The 21,740-nt window shown below is 40.8% G+C and overlaps 1 protein-coding gene across 2 annotated transcripts in view; it reads right to left on the reverse strand.

Moving 5' to 3' along the window:
• Positions 1-15,465: 15,465 nt before the first annotated feature.
• stk32a (serine/threonine kinase 32A) overlaps positions 15,466-21,740 on the reverse strand; it is a 64,899-nt gene continuing 58,624 nt past the window's right edge. For both annotated transcript variants that reach the window (XM_070983622.1, XM_070983623.1), the window contains exons 12-13: positions 18,989-19,053; positions 15,466-18,076 (exon numbers count right to left, since the gene is read on the reverse strand). In XM_070983622.1, coding sequence (XP_070839723.1) covers positions 17,959-18,076; positions 18,989-19,053 — 183 coding nt within the window. In that variant the 3' untranslated portion in view covers positions 15,466-17,958. The remainder of the gene's footprint in view (positions 18,077-18,988; positions 19,054-21,740) is intronic.

The raw sequence follows: 21,740 nt of genomic DNA on the forward strand, positions 1-21,740 counted from the left end.
GGGACGGGTGGCAACCCTACCTATAATTGACCTTGAACAGCCAATTATGTGGAGAGATTGCTGCCCCATACAAAATAAAACAAATATAGAACAGAAATATGTCAGCTAAGACGCGACATTAATGATCCGTTAATGTCAGGAAGCACCCAACAAGCCATAGCTTCGATGAGCCATAGACGAACGCAGTTCAATTCGCCTGATCTAACAAGCAATTGATGAAGCACTGAAAAAACACTTTAAAAACCTTCTCATGGTCAATTTCTTAAGCCGAATTACTCAGCAGATCCTACTGATTACTTTCCCAGATCGAAACGCGCGGACCGACGCAGATTTTGGAGAAAAGGCGAGATACCTTTAAATTTGTGGATTTTTGACTGGGGTTCGGCGAGCCCCGCAGCGTCCCGTGAGAGTCCTCACTTCGGGACGAAAGCGAGTGCCACACTGTCAAAAACAGTTATATTTCTCCGTAGATTTTACAAAAAGATCATAAACTATCACTGAGTTTTAGGCATGTTATTCAAATGTGTACTTTTTCCATAATGAATCTTACCTGGCTACAGTTTCATGCAAACGATGTCCTCGTGCGCCTGAGGTGAACGGCAGAGTCCCGTGATCTTGCTGGGCAGGTGGAGATCTGCTATCCTGCACGTTCACATACAACCAGATTGACTGTCCGTGTAGATGTGTGAAAGAAGATTCATCGACCGGCATCGAGGAACACTTTTAAGTCAAATTTCAGGTTTCTGCGTGAGCTCAGAGCGGGACACAGTGGAACTACACTGTTAAAAGGGATTTGGGCTTTCATTGCTGTCAAGCTGAGAGAACTCTACCCATTACAACAAAGTAAGAAGAGTTCAAACAACTTCAACTTAAAAAAAAAAAAAGCGCGGAAACTCATTAAAAACCCATGATAATCCATTCAGTTAACTTCAGCGAATACGTCAAGGTGGGCATTTCAACCAACACGCATGCGCCCGCAATGTGACGTCACGCGTAGTGTTGAACTTTGAATCGAGCCGACCGCCATCTTTTTACCTCGGAGCCGAGCTGTCCAGTAAGTACATTTTAAATTATTTTAGCTTAATTAGTTCATCTGTTGGTAATGTGCATTGGTCGTCTAATGTCTCTCCATCTCAAATGATCCGTCAAGATATTAAACCAGTGATGAATATTTCATGTTCGTTCTTTTTCGGAAATACATGTAGCGCTAGCTAGCTAGCTAGCGCCGCCAGAGTGAAACAGCAAGTTAATGTAGGGTTGAGCCTCATATTCGACTGTAACAAGTATTCGGCACCGACAGTGTACTCTTATAGGAGTGAAACAGTGCGAGACTTGTCTTTATTATTACGGAAAAATGTGTCAACTGTGGGAATATTATACCTGGATCAACCCGCTAATATACGTGACGTTGCGACTTGTACAGAGGCTTTGCTCGCACTCAAACAACCTGACACAGGATTGACAAGGCAGCGAAATAACACAGCAACTTATGTTCCACGAGGAAGAGGAGTGGAAAAACACTGACCACCGCCGTAGTTTATGGATATTTTTATGTAGAGTTAGATGCTGTATAAACACGTAGTTATATGTGATTGTTTTCAGGTGTGCCGTTACACTCTGTATCCATGGCAACGCGTAGCAGTGGGGGTGAACGGCCACGCAGCCCATCAGCTACGTGTGGGTTTTTTGGCTAGTGGGAAAGGAGCCCTATGCCGTTTGAAAGCGGGTCGACCGAGTTTAAAATAAAAAAAAACAAACAAACAAAAAAAAAACGTGTCAGCCCGGTAACTATGAGCCGCTTCCCCAATGAAATTAGCGGGATCGATGCGGGTTTTTTAATGCTAGTCGACCCGCTAGAGATCGGAGCTAGAGAGATAGCTCCTTTCCTATTAACCAAAAAAAACCCGGGTCTGATCTCCATCTGGCAGCTGCCACCATAGACATAATATACGTAGACGCCTCATTGACTGACGCTTCCTATTCGCTCCGTGCACAATATGGCGACCGGTGACCTTCGAACTTGAGTGTGCGGGGCAGTACTTCCGGGCAATACTTCCGGTGCGCGTCCGACAGCAAGAGACAACAGCAACCGAGATAAGCAGAGAGAACGGTTTTCACAATGAGTGTTTTTAGGATTAAGGAGAGGCGATGTGCATTTCAGAGGGTGAGAACCTCGGCACTTCATTGGCCTGGAAAAGTAAGCTTTAAAATTCCAGGTCATTCCAGTGTCTTACACTACCCTGTTAAGCTTGCAACTGGGGCTGGGAAGCTAAATAAAATAAAATAAATAAATAAAATAGGGGCATAGTTGCTCTCTTTACGTTGGCTTTGGTTGCCTCTGGTGCTAGCAGAGACCCACCCAATATGGCGGCGATGCTGGATTACACTCCAGCACATAATGAGGCGTCTATGTATATTATGTCTATGGCTGCCACCGCTGTGCGTTGCCATGGATACAAAATGTAATGGTACACACATCACTCATGAGAAGCTCTTTTTTCACGCTGTCTTGTCAGTGCTGTGCCATGTGGCTTCTGTTTTTACAATGTAATCACTTACCATTCAAATGAGTGACATGGCCAAGTGTGTCCACTTTATAATAAAGTCGTGTTTATTTCATGTTAGGATACATAAAATCTGGAAGCTTTAAATTGTGAACTGTGCAATTTTTCAGAGACTTGTGGCGATGCACAGTATTTTGCACATCTAAAAATAGACATACACAATAAGGAAACTGAACTTAGTGTGTTTTGTGCTGATAATGGTTGTATATCTTTCTTTCTTTCTTTCTTTCTTTCTTTCTTTCTTTCTTTCTTCTGTACAGGGTTACTTCACTTCAGTGTAGGCTGTGCTGTTTGGGGCAACTGCCCCTCAATGAGGTGGTCCTGCAAGTGTTTCTCCTCGCCGAACCAACGCACACTAATTGTCCATTATACGTCCACCTTGTTTTCATTTTCTGACTTATTTCTATTGCTCTGTTTGGAGGAACACTAATCCATGTGATGTTATAGAGAAATTGTCAAGAGAGTGGACATTTCAGTAATGTTTGAATGTTTTCATTTTCAACATTTTGAGCAAGTTTCTCAGATACGTTTTTTTGTTTGTTTTTATGAATCTTTGCAATTTACTGCAACAACTCTGAACATTCACTCAGAAAGGACTCTGTTGAACTCGGAGAATTATTGTTTTTCCCCAAAGGAAGGCTCTTCTTTTTATGTATTATATTATTATTATTATTTATGTGTGGGACAATGTTATTTCAGTCTGTGAGCAGTCCCAAGCAAAAGTGTGTTAGAGGATGTAAGGGCTATTTTTTAACATGTCCCAAGGAAGGTCTTTTTTGATGTCTCGACATCCATTGACACTTATTTTGAAGCAAGGCTGCTTGAAGTTGGACTTGTTGGGGGTTAAATAAAGGTCCTTATTGAATTGTCTGTTCAGCTATTTTTTCTTGGGTTAATATTTAGTTTGTCTAATTCTCATGGAGATTCTTTGTAGATATTATTTTGCTTAAAATTTTGAAATCTAGCAATTTCTGTAAACTCAAGTAACTTGGCAATAAAGCATAAGAAAAAATAATAATGTTGCCCTAACTTGATAAAATAAGTTCAACCAACATCTTTTTTAGTTCTCTTAAGTAATGTTTTCCAGTCCACATTACTTGATACAGAAAGTTGAGTCAACAAATCGCAAGTTGTATCAATTATGTATTCCATGTTGAGCCAACTTGATTCACAGTTGTAGGAACTTGATAAAATAAATTCAACCAACATCTCTTAAAGTTATCTCAAATAATAATTTTAAGTTCAACTTACTTGATACAGGAAGTTGAGTCAACAGACTGTATGTTGCATGAACTCATGTTTTGAAGTGTAAAAAACTTGACACTATAAGTTGACTCAAATTAACTCAGTCAAAACAACAAGATGACTTGACATAGTTAAGTCGGGTCACCTAATCTTTTTTTTTTTTTTTTTTAAACAGTGCATGCCTCCCGTAAAATTATTTTCTCCGCATTTATCCCGTCCTCGGTCTGTTGATCCTCCGCGGCAGACCAGGAGCAGTGGGCTGCCAGCTGTCAGCTGCCAGCCGCCAGCCGACGCCGGCGCCCGGGGACCAGTTCTCCTTCGGTGCTTCGGTTCTCCTACCTTTGGTGATCTTCTTGCATGTTTTTAGTGGGAGTTATTTAAGGAGGAAACCTTAGGTTCATGCAAACTCCACACAGAACATGCAAACTCCATGCAGAAAGGCCCCCTTTATTCCTCGAGCAGCAGGCACCGAAGGCGTGCTGGAGGACACGCCACCAGCGCCCACAGCGAGATTCCGGGGCCTTCTAGCTGTGAGGCGACAAGTGTGACCACTTGTGCAACCGTGCTACCCTACAAATAAGTGTCTGACATTATTATGGAAAGAATCCATACAGAGATACTTCTTTGTTGATGAGTAAGATCTGTTTTGCTTAAGCAGAAACAGCTGTTGTAGCGCTGTTGCCAAAGCCACCAGACTCCATTCAAAAAACAGTCATTTTAGCCTTTTTAAAAAAACTTCTTCAAATGCATCAAAAACAAAATAAAACTCGACAAAAACCTTCTTGGATCACCTTTTTAATGTTTCAGCAACAATTACTAACTCTGGATTGGTTGAAATAAACTTTCAATTCACCGAATGGTTGAGAGGAGTGAGAGAGCTGGCTGACGTCATATTTTGTTTGTTTACCTTTTGTCATGCTTCACTCATGTTTAGAACAATCCTGCAGAAAATGGGATTGACAAAAAATGGTTGACAGGTGCTGATGGTTTTTTTTTTTTTTTAAATTCTGTTTGATTACGTTCTGTGTTAGATTTAAATTGTTAATTAAAAATATTGTGTTCTAAATTAAAATTTTATAACCTCGTTACATTATCTTTTCCATTTCTTATTTACAGTATAAGTAAACTTTTGAACTACTTTTCAGTGACAACACAATTATCTTATTTTGTCTGTGATATTTACAGATAAAGGGCTGCACGGTGGTGCAGCAGGTAGTGCACGTGCCTCACAGCAAGAAGGTTGCAGGTTTGATTCCCGGGTCGGGCCTTTCTGTGTGAAGTTTGCATGTTCTTCCCGTGCATGCGTGGGTTCTCTCCGGGCACTCCGGCTTCCTCCCACAGACCAAAAACATGCTCATTAGGTCATTAGGTTAATTGGTGACTCTAAAATTGCCCCTAGGTGTGAGTGTGAGTGTGAATGGTGTGTGTATGTGCCCTGCGATCGGCTGGCGACCGGTCCAGGGTGTACCCCTCGCCCGCTGACAGCCGAGGTCCCCCTGCGACCCCGAAAGGGATAAGCGGCATAGAAAATGGATGGATGGATTTACAGATATTTACAAAGATACAATATGAATATTTCTATTTACAAGTGGGCATTCTTAAAATGTACAACTATTTACAAAAGATCAACAGAAATGACTATTTACAGAGATTTGCAGATTTACAGAGAACATGTATACAGCTGAGGGTGAGCAGGAGTCCCTGGTGGTGCTGCAAGATTATTGAAGCAAACAGTTTCCTGTTCCGATAACAGTGACCATCAGGACCGCTTGGAGGCTTGATCCTCACATGGCAGCTGTCGATTGCTCCAGCAGCTTTTCGAAAAGCTCTGTGTCTTGCCAGCTCTGCAAACCCCTGAGTTACTGCCGCCAGGTCTTCTGTGGTCTTGGGGAGGTAGATGACCCTGTGGCAAATGGCCACCACCTCCTCAGTGACTCAATGGATGATGCGGTGAAGAGTGGAGCGAGCGAGGCATCCCAAACACCCTTGCCACCACAACTGGAGGATGTCCCACTCGCCAGCCAGAAGAGACAGACCAAGGTCTCTATTGTGGCACCCCATCTGTGTCGCCTTTCCTGGTGGAGAAGCTCCAGCAGCACCGCCAGGGACTCTCTGCTCAGCCTAAAATCTCGTCTGGTGTCATGATCGTTGAAAAATAATAGCAGAACAGGAACACTGATGTTTATGCAGCAGTACATCACCCTTGCCTGGATGGAGAAAGGAGGGTAAGAACAGGAGGATTAAACAAGAGCAACTGAATTTTAGTTGATACAACAACTCTAGTGAATGTTAAAGCTTAGACCAATAATGCTTCATTTCTCCATCTATTACACTTTGGCTCCTCAATATGGTTCTGATGTTTAATAACGCAACATTTTAATAGGCTATTGAATGAAGTCAGGGTTATTTACAGGGTTCGTACACATTTAACTATTCAATTCAAGCACTTTTCAGATCTTGAAAACATAGCATTAAAATTACAGCATACAGAAATATCAAGACTCATGGTTAAATGACATAAATGTCAGTCCATAGTTTATATGGCAAGCGTTTGTCACTAAACGGTATCGTTTATTAACGGGTAATGTATGAACATTAATATGGGTTAAAATAGCCGGTTAATGTTACCTCCCGACGGCGCTCTCCCAGCCGGAGATAAACGAGCCGCCGGTGTCGCAAAACCTCTGGTCCCATTGTCCACATACTGTATTGATGTGTGCGGTACTCGAGTCAATAACAACACAAACTGGTGTGACTAGAAATGAGGAGGGTGGCAAAATGGCGCTGCAGTGACAACCAGGTGGTGGTTTGGTTTTGATGAATTAATAAATTCATTAATCATACGTAAGATTTCAGCCTTGAAACAACCTGGCATCCTAAAAAGAGCTATCTTACAATAAAAATAAATAACAGCAATAATTTAATGAGGCTAAGACTCGAAAAAGGCCGTAAAACATTGGTAGCTGCATTGTTGTTGATAACTGAAGTATATGACACATTATACAGTTTCTATTCTAATATGAGTGTACAGCCCTTCTAACAAATTTTTGAGGCTGTACTTGGGCACAGTAGCACTAGCTAAATGCTAGTGGCAATGCTAATGTGCTAATGTTTCTGACCCCACCCACCCCCAGCATGGACTGTTCACACACACACACACACACACACACACACACACACACACACACACACACACACACACACACACACACACACACACACACACACACACACCCCGACCCCACGGACAATATCGGAATATCTTTCTGATGGACAAATATTTCTCAGTGCACTTTTTCATTATGGACAATATTACTGTTATAGACAATATTTCTGTGCAATACAATTATGGAGGGATGGCTTTCAATCACCTCTTATTTGTGCAATAACCCCCCCCCAGCTGCTGTAATGTTTCTGTTTCCACAGTTTACATACTGGTTGTTCTGTTTTTCTGGTTATTCTGTTTTTGCTTCATTTGCTTCATTTGCTTCATTGCTTTATTCTGTTTTTGTTTCCACAGTTTACATACTGGTTGTTCTTTTTTTGCACTACACGGTTTACACTGTTTATATACTGCTTATTCTGTTTTGCACTATTTATTTATTCTGCTGTTTACATTCTGTTTATCTATTCACTCTCTATTGCACTCATTATTATTTAGCTCTTGTTGTTTTCTTTAGTCATATAGACTATATTTTTAATTTCCATCTCTGCTGTAATCCGGAAGCCAAGCAACGACATTTCGTTGCCAAAATCTCACTGCTGTGTTTTTTTTGTGCAATGACAATAAAGGAAGTCTAAGTCTAAGTCTAAGTTTAGCAAGTGTGATGTTAATAGTATGCATAATGGTCAACATGTTAGTGTGCCAACACTTGCTACTACTTAGCATTTAACATAAGTCAAAGCTGATGGGGATATTTTTCTGAGTTATATGGACATGCACCATATATCAAGTTTTTGACCAGATGATGGCACTAAATAAAAAGGGCTAATAAAAGTTATTACAAATCATCTTATGGCGCCAGACAAAAAACTAGGGGATCATCAGAATCAGGAGTAGGGCTGTCAATTAATATCCTAAATTCTAATTTATATTCAAATTGTTGAAAAATCCAAACATTCGAATATGTAAATGAATACTGGATTGTGGGAAAAAAGCAGCATTGTTTTGGTGCCTGCTGAAAGAACTTCATGATGGACAGGAGCCACAAAATCAGTTTCCATTGTGCTGTACGTTACTATTATTTATTTAATCATTTATTTATTTATTTATTTTTACCAAGAACCAAGTCCGACATGTTTATGTCTACGTAGTAGTGTCAGTCTGAGTGTAAAAATATTCAACATTCCGACTCAATGTGCTGTTTCCCCCGCTGCTTCTCTCACGTCAGCCAGCTCTCTCGCTCCTCTCCCCATTCCGTGAATTGAAAGTTTATTTCAACCAATTCAGAGTTAGTAATTGTTGCCGAAACATTAAAAAGGTGATCCAAGAAGGTTTTTGTCGAGTTTTATTTTGTTTTTGATGCATTTGAAGAAGTTTTTAAAAAAATGCTAAAATGACTGTTTTTTTGAATGGAGTCTGGTGGCTTTGGCAACAGCGCTACAACAGCTGTTTCTGCTTAAGCAAAACAGATCTTACTTATCAACAAAGAAGTATCTCTGTATGGATTCTTTCCATAATAATGTCAGACACTAATTTGTAGGGTAGCACGGTTGCACAAGTGGTCACACTTGTCGCCTCACAGCTAGAAGGCCCCCGGAATCTCGCTGTGGGCGCTGGTGGCGTGTCCTCCAGCACGCCTTCGGTGCCTGCTGCTCGAGGAATAAAGGGGGCCTTTCTGCGTGGAGTTTGCATGTTCTGTGTGGAGTTTGCATGAACCTAAGGTTTCCTCCTTAAATAACTCCCACTAAAAACATGCAAGAAGATCACCAAAGGAAGGAGAACCGAAGCACCGAAGGAGAACTGGTCCCCGGGCGCCGGCGCCGGCTGGCGGCTGGCAGCTGACAGCCCACCTCCTGGTCTGCCGCGGAGGATCGACAGACCGAGAATGGGATAAATGCGGAGAAAATAATTTTACGGGAAGCATGCACTGTAAAAAAAAAAAAAAAAAAAAAGATTAGGTGAGCCGACTTAACTATATCAAGTCATCTTATTGCTTTGACTGAGTTAATTTGAGTCAACTTATAGTGTCAAGTTTTTTACACTTCAAAACATGAGTTCATGCAACATACAGTCTGTTGACTCAACTTCCTGTATCAAGTAAGTTGAACTTAAAAATATTATTTGAGATAACTTTAAGAGATGTTGGTTGAATTTATTTTATCAAGTTCCTACAACTGTGGATCAAGTTGGCTCATCAACATGGAATACATAATTGATACAACTTGCGATTTGTTGACTCAACTTTCTGTATCAAGTAATGTGGACTGGAAAACATTACTTAAGAGAACTAAAAAAGATGTTGGTTGAACTTATTTATCAAGTTAGGGCAACATTATTATTTTTTCTCATGCTTTATTGCCAAGTTACTTGAGTTTACGGAAATTGCTAGATTTCAAAATTTTAAGCAAAATAATATCTACAAAGAATCTCCATGAGAATTAGACAAACTAAATATTAACCCAAGAAAAAATAGCTGAACAGACAATTCAATAAGGACCTTTATTTAACCCCCAACAAGTCCAACTTCAAGCAGCCTTGCTTCAAAATAAGTGTCAATGGATGTCGAGACATCAAAAAAGACCTTCCTTGGGACATATTAAAAAAATAGCCCTTACACCCTCTAACACACTTTTGCTCACAAACTGAAATTACACTGTCCCACACATAAATAATAATAATAATACATAAAAAGAAGAGCACCCATCCTTTGGGGAAAAACAATAACTCTCCGAGTTCAACAGAGTCCTTTCTGAGTGAATGTTCAGAGTTGCTGCAGTAAATTCAATTCAATTTAATATACCTTTATTTGTCCCGCAAGGGGAAATTCCAATGTACAGCACCAGTAAAAGATAGAATTAGGTAAAAAACAGCAAGTTTATACAAAAGAGTGTAATAAAAATAAGCATTATATAAAAATAAGCATTATCAAATTATAAATTGTATTTGCGGACTGTTAGGTACAGGATGAATTGCAGATTATTGCACCAGCTATTGCCCAGATTATTGCACAGGTAATTTACAGATGATTTACAGATAAATTATCAAAAAATTACTTTCAGCAGTTCTTGTTGTGTAGTCTGACAGCTGCAGGAAGGAATGACCTGTGATACCGCTCCTTCACACACTTTGGATGTAGCATCCTATCACTGATGGAGCTCCTCAGTGCAGTGAGTGTGTGTTGGAGTGGGTGGGAGTCATTGTCTGTCATGGAGGACAGCTTGACTGTCATCCTCCTCTCCCCCCCAAATTGCAAAGATTCATAAAAACAAACAAAAAAATGTATCTGAGAAACTTGCTCAAAATGTTGAAAATGAAAACATTCAAACATTACTGAAATGTCCACTCTCTTGACAATTTCTCTATAACATCACATGGATTAGTGTTCCTCCAAACAGAGCAATAGAAATAAATCAGAAAATGAAAACAAGGTGGACGTATAATGGGCAATTAGTGTGCGTTGGTTCGGTGAGGAGAAACACTTGCAGGACCACCTCATTGAGGGGCAGCTGCCCCAAACAGCACAGCCTACACTGAAGTGAAGTAACCCTGTACAGAAAGAAAGAAAGAAAGAAAGAAAGAAAGAAAGAAAGAGAGAAAGAAAGAAAGATATACAACCATTATCAGCACAAAACACACTAAGTTCAGTTTCCTTATTGTGTATGTCTATTTTTAGATGTGCAAAATACTGTGCATCGCCACAAGTCTCTGAAAAATTGCACAGTTCACAATTTAAAGCTTCCAGATTTTATGTATCCTAACATGAAATAAACACGACTTTATTATAAAGTGGACACACTTGGCCATGTCACTCATTTGAATGGTAAGTGATTACATTGTAAAAACAGAAGCCACATGGCACAGCACTGACAAGACAGCGAGAAAAAAGAGCTTCTCATGAGTGATGTGTGTACCATTACATTTTGTATCCATGGCAACGCACAGCGGTGGCAGCCATAGACATAATATATGTAGACGCCTCATTACGTGCTGGAGCGTAATCCAGCATCGCTGCCATATTGGGTGGGTCTCTGCTAGCACCAGAGCCAACCAAAGCCAACGTAAAGAGAGCAACTATGCCCCTATTTTATTTTATTTAGCTTCCCAGCCCCAGTTGCAAGCTTAACAGGGTAGTGTAAGACACTGGAATGACCTGGAATTTTAAAGCTTACTTTTCCAGGCCAATGAAGTGCCGAGGTTCTCACCCTCTGAAATGCACATCGCCTCTCCTTAATCCTAAAAACACTCATTGTGAAAACCGTTCTCTCTGCTTATCTCTGGTTCTCCGTTGCTGTTGTCTCTTGCTGTCGGATGCGCACCGACTCATAGTTACCGGGCTGACACGTTTGTTTTTTTTTTTGTTTTTTTTTAATTTAAACTCGGTCAACCGGCTTTCAAACAGCAGCCGATGGGCTGCGTGGCCGTTCACCCCCACTGCTACGCGTTGCCATGGATACAGAGTGTAACGGCACACCTGAAAACAATCACCTATAACTACGTGTTTATACAGCATCTAACTCTACATAAAAAATACCCATACACTACAGCAGTGGTCAGTGTTTTTCCACTCCTCTTCCTCGTGGAACATAAGTTGCTCCGTTATTTCGCTGCCTTGTCAATCCTGTGCCAGGTTGTTTGAGTGCGAGCAAAGCCTCTGTACAAGTCGCAACGTCACGTATATTAGCGGGTTGATCCAGGTATAATATTCCCACAGTTGACACATTTTTCCGTAATAATAAAGACAAGTCTCGCACTGTTTCACTCCTATAAGAGTACACTGTCGGTGCCGAATATTTGTTACAGTCGAATATGAGGCTCAACCCTACATTAACTTGCTGTTTCACTCTGGCGGCGCTAGCTAGCTAGCGCTACATGCTAAAGTATTTCTGAAAAAGAACGAACATGAAATAGTCATGACAGGTTTAATATCTTGACGGATCATTTGAGATGGAGAGACATTAGACGACCAATGCACATTACCAACAGATGAACTAACTAAGCTAAAATAATTTAAAATGTACTTACTGGACGGCTCGGCTCCGAGGTAAAAAGATGGCGGTCGGCTCAATTCAAAGTTCAACACTGCGCGTGACGTCACATTGCGGGCGCATGCGTGTTGGTTGAAATGCCCACGACGTATTTGCTGAAGTTAACTGAATGGATTATCATGGGTTTTTAATGAGTTTCCGCGCTTTTTTCAAGTTGAAGTTGTTTGAACTCTTCTTACTTTGTTTTATTGGGTAGAGTTCTCTCAGCTTGACAGCAATAGTCCTTCTGACTAAAAGCCCAAATCCCTTTTAACAGTGTAGTTCCACTGTGTCCCGCTCTGAGCTCACGCAGAAACCTGAAATTTGACTTTAAAGTGTTCCTCGATACCGGTCGATGAATCTTCTTTCACACATCTACACGGACAGTCAATCTGGTTGTATGTGAACGTGCAGGATAGCAGACCTCCACCTGCCCAGCAAGATCACGGGACTCTGCCGTTCACCTCAGGCGCACGAGGACATCGTTTGCATGAAACTGTAGCCAGGTAAGATTCATTATGGAAAAAGTACACATTTGAATAACATGCCTAAAACTCAGTGATAGTTTATGATCTTTTTGTAAAATCTACGGAGAAATATAACTGTTTTTGACAGTGTGGCACTCGCTTTCGTCCCGAAGTGAGGACTCTCACGGGACGCTGCGGGGCTCGCCGAACCCCAGTCAAAAATCCACAAATTTAAAGGTATCTCGCTTTTTCTCCAAAATCTGCGTCGGTCCGCGCGTTTCGATCTAGGAAAGTAATCAGTATGCTCTGCTGAGTAATTCGGCTTAAAAAATTGACCATGAGAAGGTTTTTAAAGTGTTTTTTCAGTGCTTCATCAATTGCTTGTTAGATCAGGCGAATTGAACTGCGTTCGTCTATGGCTCATCGAAGCTATGTCTTGTTGGGTGCTTCCTGACATTAACGGATCATTAATGTCGCGTCTTAGCTGACATATTTCTGTTCTATATTTGTTTTATTTTGTATGGGGCAGCAATCTCTCCACATAATTGGCTGTTCAAGGTCAATTATAGGTAGGATTGCCACCCGTCCCGTAAAATACGGAATCGTCCTTTAATTGACAATTAAATGTTGGGACGCGATTTTCACAAATGTCCAATACACATGTCTGTCACACACACACACACACACACACACACACACACACACACACACACACACACACACACACACACACACACTCTAACACTAAATCTAACAATAATGAACAAAATAAAACACAGGAAATACTAAGGCCAGCAAAATTGTCGTGAGGGGATCTAGTTCATATGTTAAGCGTCTGTTCAAAGAACTATTTCATTTCCGCCAGACGCTTGTCTCGGGCTTCCGGCATTGTGAACCCGAGGTTCCTGAAAAGTGTCGGACTCAAGCTAGCTTCTTCGCTAGAGTTAGCTAGCTAATTGAACCTACGGTCACTGTGGCAACATGGTGGCGCTACTAACGATAGCACGCACTTGGAAACGAGCCAAGGGAATTCCTAGTAAAGGATTTTCAGCTCGAGGTAAATTTGTTTTCATATTGCAACGTTTACTGTTTTGGTAAACGTCATTTAAGACAATGATGATGAGACCCTTCACAACTATTCAGTGTTTACAGAGGAGTGCAGTGCTTGGTGCTAGCTAAAGGGGCGTAGTTTGGCTGGTTGCTAACTTTGGCATTGTCTCAGGTCAGTTTGCCCTGCTGAGGCAGCCAAGACTGTTAAGTAGAAACTGCTGTGAGATCTGTCAAAACGCCAGGAGGGCTTAACTTACGTGTTGCAGCCTGGTTTCTGTGATAAAAGATGCTGCATACAATGGTGGAAGAAGTACTCAGAAAAGTAAAAGTAGTTATACCACAATGTAGAAGTATTTTGTTACAAGTAAAAGTCCTGCAAGTAAAAGTGCAAAAGTATCAGCAGTTAGCATAAAAAAAAATGTACTTAAAAGTACCAAAAGTAATTGTACTCATTATGAAAAATGGCTCATGTTAGAATAATCTGTATGAAATTATTGTATTGATTATTGATGCATTACTTATGAAGTATCACTTTAAATTGCAGCTGGTAGAGGCCGAACTAATTTTAACTATTTTATTCATTACTATTTTTTGAACCTCCCCAATGTTCCTGCATGTTTGTGTCTGATCATGTCTGATCATGTTTGTCATGAGAGGCAATGGTTTGTCCGAACTGTGTAAATTAGCCTACTCGTATGAAGGGTGCACATTATGAAAGTAATTTAACAAAACAGCACATTTATAACACTCTCAATGTGGAGTTGAACGACTTGGCCGAATGAAATATCCACTGTGTTCCCTCATATTAGGGGTTACACACACTCACCCTCAGTGTGAGGTCCACCAATAAAACTGCTGTAAGGTCCCACATGCATTGTTTAATGGTTAGTAGATGTCTCATGACATCATAGCAATCATGTCTGATGGCAGAGATGACGATCGTAAAGTGCTGACTAGGTCTGGATAGTGAGATGAATCAGCAACCTCAAGCTAAACTGGAGTGGTGTGTGTGGTGGGTGCATGTTGGTGTTGTCGGTTTCCAAATGAGAACATGTATTTGACTGTAATGAGAGGAGAGGATAATGTGCATTTGTTGTTATTATCCAGTCCGTTCTGAAATAAGAAAGATGCTGTGTTAGTGTGTACAATGAATCGATAATAGTAAGTATTTTCAACATTTATGTGATACCCTGAGGCTTTCTGCTTTTATCTGTGGGGTTTTCATGGCAGATTGTGGATGCATTTATCAACTGGAAATCCCCCTCAGACCAGCCATTAATGTGTAAATGTGCTGCCTCAGCTCAGCCCACTGTGTGCGAGAGAGGGGATTGTACCCTCTAGATGACCTAGGGAAGTGGTGTACACAAATCTGTACGCTGTGAATGTGTGTGGGTGGGAGAAAGAAAAGGAAAAGCATATGGTGCATGTTTGATGCTGAGGATTCATTACTAAAGAATGCCCTGAGACACACTGGAAAAAAAGAGAGAGAGTTAAGAGTATTCTCACACTGCACGAGAATACAGGATTCATCTAAAGATGCACAGCAGCCACTGAAGTCTGGGAGAGGACTGCTTTCTGTTTCCACGTCTCCTCATGTCGCATTTCACATGCTTCACTTATATTCACTTATATCTTTGCATTTCATCCATGGGTGTTCACACCAAACATCTCCATCCCTCTCTAAGTTAATAACTGTACTACAAGCCAGTTAACATTGGGGGGCAGCATTATATTTAGGATGGTGGAGAGCAATCAACACCTGCACTCACACAGTAAATAGATTTAGATTAGGATAAAGTCCTTTTAGCATGATTAATACATTTTCCCCTTTTTATTACCTTTCGTTACTCCTAATGAGAGGCGTCTATTACTAATTATTTGGAATTATTATTCAATAAAATGTGCTGATTCAGAAAGACAAAGTGAAATAAGGCACAAGGCACAGCAAGATTGGTTCTGAAAAAGAAAGTCATTATTTAAGGCACACCTTAATAGTTTGCAACTCCATCACATTTGAATACAATAAACACACAGTGACAGCCGAAGGACAACAAAACCTTAATAGGAATGAAATTCACAGGTGTGGAACAGTTCTGTTCCCAGACTACATCTTTTTTTTTTTTTTTTTTTTTTTTTAGACAGACATTTGATTGAAAAATGGTCTTACCTTGGTCAAAAACTACCTGTCAATGATTACTTTATACATTCACATTTGGAAGGGTTGAATCCGCCACATCAGATGATTACCAGTCACTAACTTAATATAATCATTCACAAATATTATTTATTCCAGGTATACCTTGGATTAGTCCATCTAACTATCCCACTATATCTTACAACTTGTACAGGAAACCACCTTTGGATCTGTAGAGTTACATCAATGACAACAACAGCATCAACAACAACACAAAGGTAAGTCAAAACATTGTATCAATTTTCATTAGAAAAGTGCCAACAGTAATGAATTGAATAGAGTGAAATATGTTTTAAATACAGTTACACGTATCAGGCTTGAAAGGATTGAGTCGTATTGCAGATAGATAAGACCAAGGTCAATAGAATGACTAGGCATTAGTAGAAACCACATTTAAGGGAACAAGCTGTGTGCCATGTCTGTGGTATAAGGCATCCCTCTGCAAACTTCAAAGGCAGGTGTTGTGTCTTAGACATGGTTTTGGCCGAGTTTGCAGTAAGAATGAGGGGTATTGCCTTGCCTGATGTTTATTTTGTCCTTCGCTGTTTTCTTGTTAATAACTGAACATGTGAAAATCAGTTTTAAGATTGTTTTTCCCCCCACTTTGTCATCCACCTCGTGCCAAATTGCTGTTGACTTCTATCTGCACAAGAATGTTGCTGCAGAATGTATTTTTCTATGGGAGCAATTAATTACAAATACACATTTACAGACTTATCTGGTGGCACATATGTAATTGGTTGAATCCAACACAAAAGAGGAGGGACATTAAACAATTATTTGACAAAAACAAATTTCAATGCAGACAGTAACTGAAAAATGAATCTTATCTAGGACTCAGCTTAATCCTTGTCTATAAAACCATCCCTAAGGGAATAAGTATTCACTCACAGCTTTAGATTTTTTTTGTTTTTGCCTCTCTGTGCATAAATGCTACAGTTGATGAAGAAGCATGTGCAAAGCAAGGTTCAGTGCAGAACACAGAACATCTACCAACTACCTTTTCTACTGTTTCTTAGCTATAAACCTTTTATTTCAAGACCCAGCTGGTCTTTTGCAGATTGAGGCAAAGGTCAGTTCAAAATGTCAGTGTTTTACAGGAGTTCAAAACCGGTTTCACAAAAAACTTTCAGCAGTAGGTCCATTTAGTACCTGAAGCCTTCAGACACAGTAACTGAGCAACTTCATATAAACTTCCAACCATTGTTTGTCTGCATTTCAGATTTCTGTATTGACTTGGTAGTAACTGAAAGCATACAATTGAAGAAAACTTGCTGCGTGTTTTGCCTGTATCTGCAGCTGATGTAGCTGGGACATTGTACCAAATGTTGCAATCCTACCATCTTTTTTAGCTTCACTAGCAAAGCCAAGCATAATGACCACTACAACCATGAATCTGCTGCTATGATAAAGTGAGCCATTCCCGCTCAAGCCTACAGTTCAGCTCTTTATTTTCTATCTAAGAGGAATCTGTGGTTGCTGTCTTAAAAACAAAGGCCTCGTTTTACCGTATTAACCTCTCCATTTGAATGTTTTGTACTCTTAGTATCATGCTCGACCTCGTCATGTTGCTCACATGGGCGAAAGCCAACCCAAGTGTTTCTTTTTCAGTATGTTAGCCAAACTCCTTATGCCAGTTCTTCTTCTTCTAGTCCATTTCCATATGGCCCTTGAGAACCACTGTTCCATTTAAATAGCTGTAATTAACCAGAGAAGTCCTCTCTGAGAATAAAAATTGAGCGTCCTGTCCCAAACAGCAGCACGCACAGCTTTCAGCCATAGTTGACCACATCAGATTTCCTGTAACAGCTGAGAAGATGTGGCAATGTCTCCTTTTTTGGCTGGGGAGTGACTTCCTCTTCACTTCAGCACACTGCCCAGAGTAGAGGTTGAGCAGACCTTAGAGCACCGGAGTGATGTAAGGGACCATGATGTGAGAGACACTCTGCTGAGAGTCATTCTTCTTGGCGAGAGGAAAGCGAAAAGCCTGGCTGTCGCACGGCTGCTGCTCCAGGGGTTCATTTCACTCCTGCAGGTCTGGAGCTCTTGATAATGTGGTTTTTTTTGGGTTGAAACGTGATGCATCAGTGCATACAGCATTTGTGTTTGTATAGACGATGTTGTGGTACAGGAACATTGAAGAGTGCCTGTGCTGATACAACAATAGGTGTCTGGGTGTTAATAGCTGATCTACAAGCTGTGGGCAGGTGCAAGTAATAAGGGAGTCAGTAGGGATCTCATTTTATGAGAGCTATCCTGATAAGTAGGCAGCCGGTTCAACGTTGTTGTTCTGTCCGTCCTCTATTGCCTTGTTCTTCTCACTCATGGACAGCACAGAGGACTCCGAGTCCACGACTGCTTTCCTTGACCTGTTGAGTAAACAGCACCTCTTATTAATATTGAACAGATGTGGGTACCTAAATAAACAGAATCAGTCAAAGTAGAAATCCATGGATATAAATAACAAATATGCTTTTAACTGTTTAGTTTTTTAACTTGGGTTTTCTTACTAGTTTGGCTGTCACAAAACCTTTTTCCACTCATAAAAATACTATGAATCTCATTTCATTTGAAAATATCTGATTTCATTGTTTCTCTCAAGTCAGCTGTGCGTAGTACTTTTAAACATCTAAAGCCTCAGACTGGTCTGATCTTTTAGACATTTATGCTTTTTCTTCAGCCTTTCAGCTGAAGCACAAGACTGGACAACCATGTGAGGCTTTTACAAGAGAGAAGTGCCATCACAAGTTATTTTCCTCAAAATCTTAATCTTCCACAAGCTTCAGTATTTATTTGGTATGCCTTTTGTGGCAACGATTTATGAATGATTTAGACAGATTACAAGACTGTGATGCGTACTGTAAGTGACATTTTCTTTTCTTTGCAAATATTTTATTAATCTTTTTCTATCTTCACTGCATTGTCAACATGGAGGACACTCTCTCTGCCCGTCACTGTGTTTCTGCCTTAATCACACACCCACATATATGGACCAGATCTTCTGCCACAAATAGCCACATTACTGTCCTTTCACACCATCCTACACGCTTTCACCAGCCAGCAAGGAGAAGTTTTTTTTTCTTTTTTCACTTTAAACAAAGCCTGGCTACAGTCTACAAACTGCAGAATGTTTTATTAGCCATACACACAGTCAACCAAACAGTATTCATTAAACATTGTGTTGGCTGTTTTTCCATATCTTTTTACTTACTTTTTAGTAACACTACAGCGCTGTACAGTATTGGTCAAAGAGAATGTGTAGAGCAGCTAATGGAGCTTACTTTTCTCTGTTGAAGATAATGAAGTCTCTCTGGACATTATCCAATCGCTGCTGCAGCTGACCATTCTGGAGGAGAGACAAACAGAAAGACGTCAGCAACTCAGTGATCACTGCTGTCAGTTCTGACAGAGCAGCAACAAAGTCGAGATCGTTCGTCATTACTGTTCCCAGCTCACAAGGGACTACATTAAATGCACATACATTTGTTATCACTGTTAAGAGACGTAACTTTTCGTAGTACCTGCTGCCTCACACACGCAGTATGCAAAATGTTCAACAGGCAGTACACACTGTTTTCCTCATGCTGACTTCATCTCCTTTAATAAGCTGCCAGAAGAGGAAATTGACCTAACTTTAGAGGACACTTGTGCTCGGTCTCCACCTGCTATATGCACTCATACATATTTGGCCCACTTAATCAAGTGAGATCATCCGCCTCTGTCATGCCAGGCTCTGTCAAGCTGGGCTGTCCTCACAACTACTGTAGTGCCAAGACAAGTAGACAGGTGCTTTCTCACTCTCCCAAGGAGGCAGTGAGGAGAGAGATCATAGAGATACACCATCACTGTGACATTGTACTCTGTGTTTATGTGTGTGTGTGTGTGTGTGTGTGTGTGTGTGTCTGTGTGTCTGTGTCTGTGTGTGACAGAGAAAAACTAGAGATGCAACAACACAAGAGAAAATGAACAAATGGATGTGTTCATTTGCTTGTGCAGATGACAGTTTTCCAAGACGTACTAGTATCACTTGTTTACCTTTAGACTAAGCTAAATGAAACACCGATTCCAAAATTAACACACACACACACACACACACACACACACACACACACACACACACACACACACACACACACACACACAAAAACTTCTCTGGCCACTCACAATTTCCAAAATTTCTTCAATTTGGAAGACTTTTAAGATCAGGGCATCGAGGGGGGCTCATTCTCTAGAACAGGACCACACATAAATGCTCAAACAGAAGTGCGAGTACATGCTGCTTCACCACACCCCTCTAGTCAGATTGGCCCTCAAAGCTCCGAGCCCAGGCTCCTGGAAGCCTCCTCAGGAGAGAAATGGCTGACTCCCTGCCCAGAGCTGTCAGTCACACAGCCAAGCAGTGAAGCTGTGTACAGGTGCTGTCACAGTGGGCGAGCAGCCACTGGCAAACCAAAAGCTATCAACTAAATTAGGGCAGGAAAATAGAGAGAAAGAGAGAGAGAGGAGAGGGAGGTGTATGTGTGTACATCTGAAAAGTGAAAGAACAGAAGGTGTATAGTTTGCATTGTGTAATAATTGTGAGTGCTTGCATGAGAGGAGAGGGTGAGGAAACAAGATGTAGGTCTATGATTAGCATATATGTTAATTGCAAATGAAAGACAAAGAGTGTCTGTTTCTTTTCCTGTGGGTTTCTGGTAAAAAGACTGTCACAGCAGCATCACACAGGATAAAGGCAAATTCACGTGGACACAGAAGGAACATAAAAGCAACTGCGTAACACTCAATGTTCAAACATAGACTGGGAGAACAGGGCGTGCTTGTATGGAGGTGATGCAGACTAACAAAAGGACAAAGAAACAGGCAGGTCGACAGAGAAAGAGGAGGAAAACTGTGCATAATTTGTCAAATATTAATGATAGATGTGATGCATAAGAGATGTGACAGATGAGGCAGTGGGTATGATGTAGTGTCTCTCTGATGCTGTCATAATGACATATTCTGAAGGCATGACAGAAGGTGACTACAAAAACGCCACCTTTGTATAACCTTTATCAATATACCAGTTTATTTAGAAAGCACATAACCTCCACAATGCACCATCTTTGTTTCTCCAAGCTACATGCAAATCAGGGTCGGCCCCTCTCCAGTCCAGAGGGTGGTGGTAATGCACCTGTTTAGTAACTGCCAAAAACAATAACACTTGCATTTACAACAGTTATCTAGGGCGCTAAGACTTATGGATGACGGGCATTGATCGCCTATGAGCAAGACACAAGTTTTATTGTTTTACAGTTTATGAGGAGTTAAGCTTAAGCCGACATCTTGCTAAAATGTGTCTCAAAACACCTGAAGACGACCTCACCAGGTTGGTTTGAGCAGTTGGTTTTGTTGATTCGATGCTCTTCTTCTCCTCCCTATCCTCTGTCTTGAGCATTAAGGGTCAAATGGACATTGTTGAAGACAGTGAAAGAAGGAAGGACATAAGGAAAGAAGGAACGCTTGCTGGAAATGGGATCCATACACAACGCTCTGGCCTTGCAGAGAGTACGTTAAAAATGCTTTAACTTAGACACTTCACTTGTTTTTTCTCTCTCTGTATCTCCCTCTCTGTCTCTGCTTGACGATTTTAAAAAGGCACTTCAGAAGCTAATTGCTCCAACGGCTTGATTAAACTTTCCATTTAGTGAGACAAACCAACAGGGAGTGCTCTTCTGGACGAGAGCCCAACGGAGACATTTCTCAGCGTCTTTATCCGGGCTTACAGTGTGTCTGTCTGTGGCTGCGGACAGCTTTCATTTGTAATGTGCCTGCTAATATGTCCTGTGATTGAAGTCGGAATTAGAGAACTTTAAATAATATATAATAAATTAGATAATACCCCAATAATTGAAATGATTCCCAATTCTTACCCTGAAAACACAAGGTGTCATCAAAATAGTGGACTTGGTTTGAGTGCTAATATAAGATCATGGACTCTGTTTTAGAAAGTATGATGTAGAGTGTAGGTTTTCCACATTACCCATAATTTATTGT

Source organism: Chaetodon trifascialis, chromosome 16 (genome assembly GCF_039877785.1).
Source record: "Chaetodon trifascialis isolate fChaTrf1 chromosome 16, fChaTrf1.hap1, whole genome shotgun sequence".
Lineage (NCBI taxonomy): Eukaryota > Metazoa > Chordata > Actinopteri > Chaetodontiformes > Chaetodontidae > Chaetodon > Chaetodon trifascialis.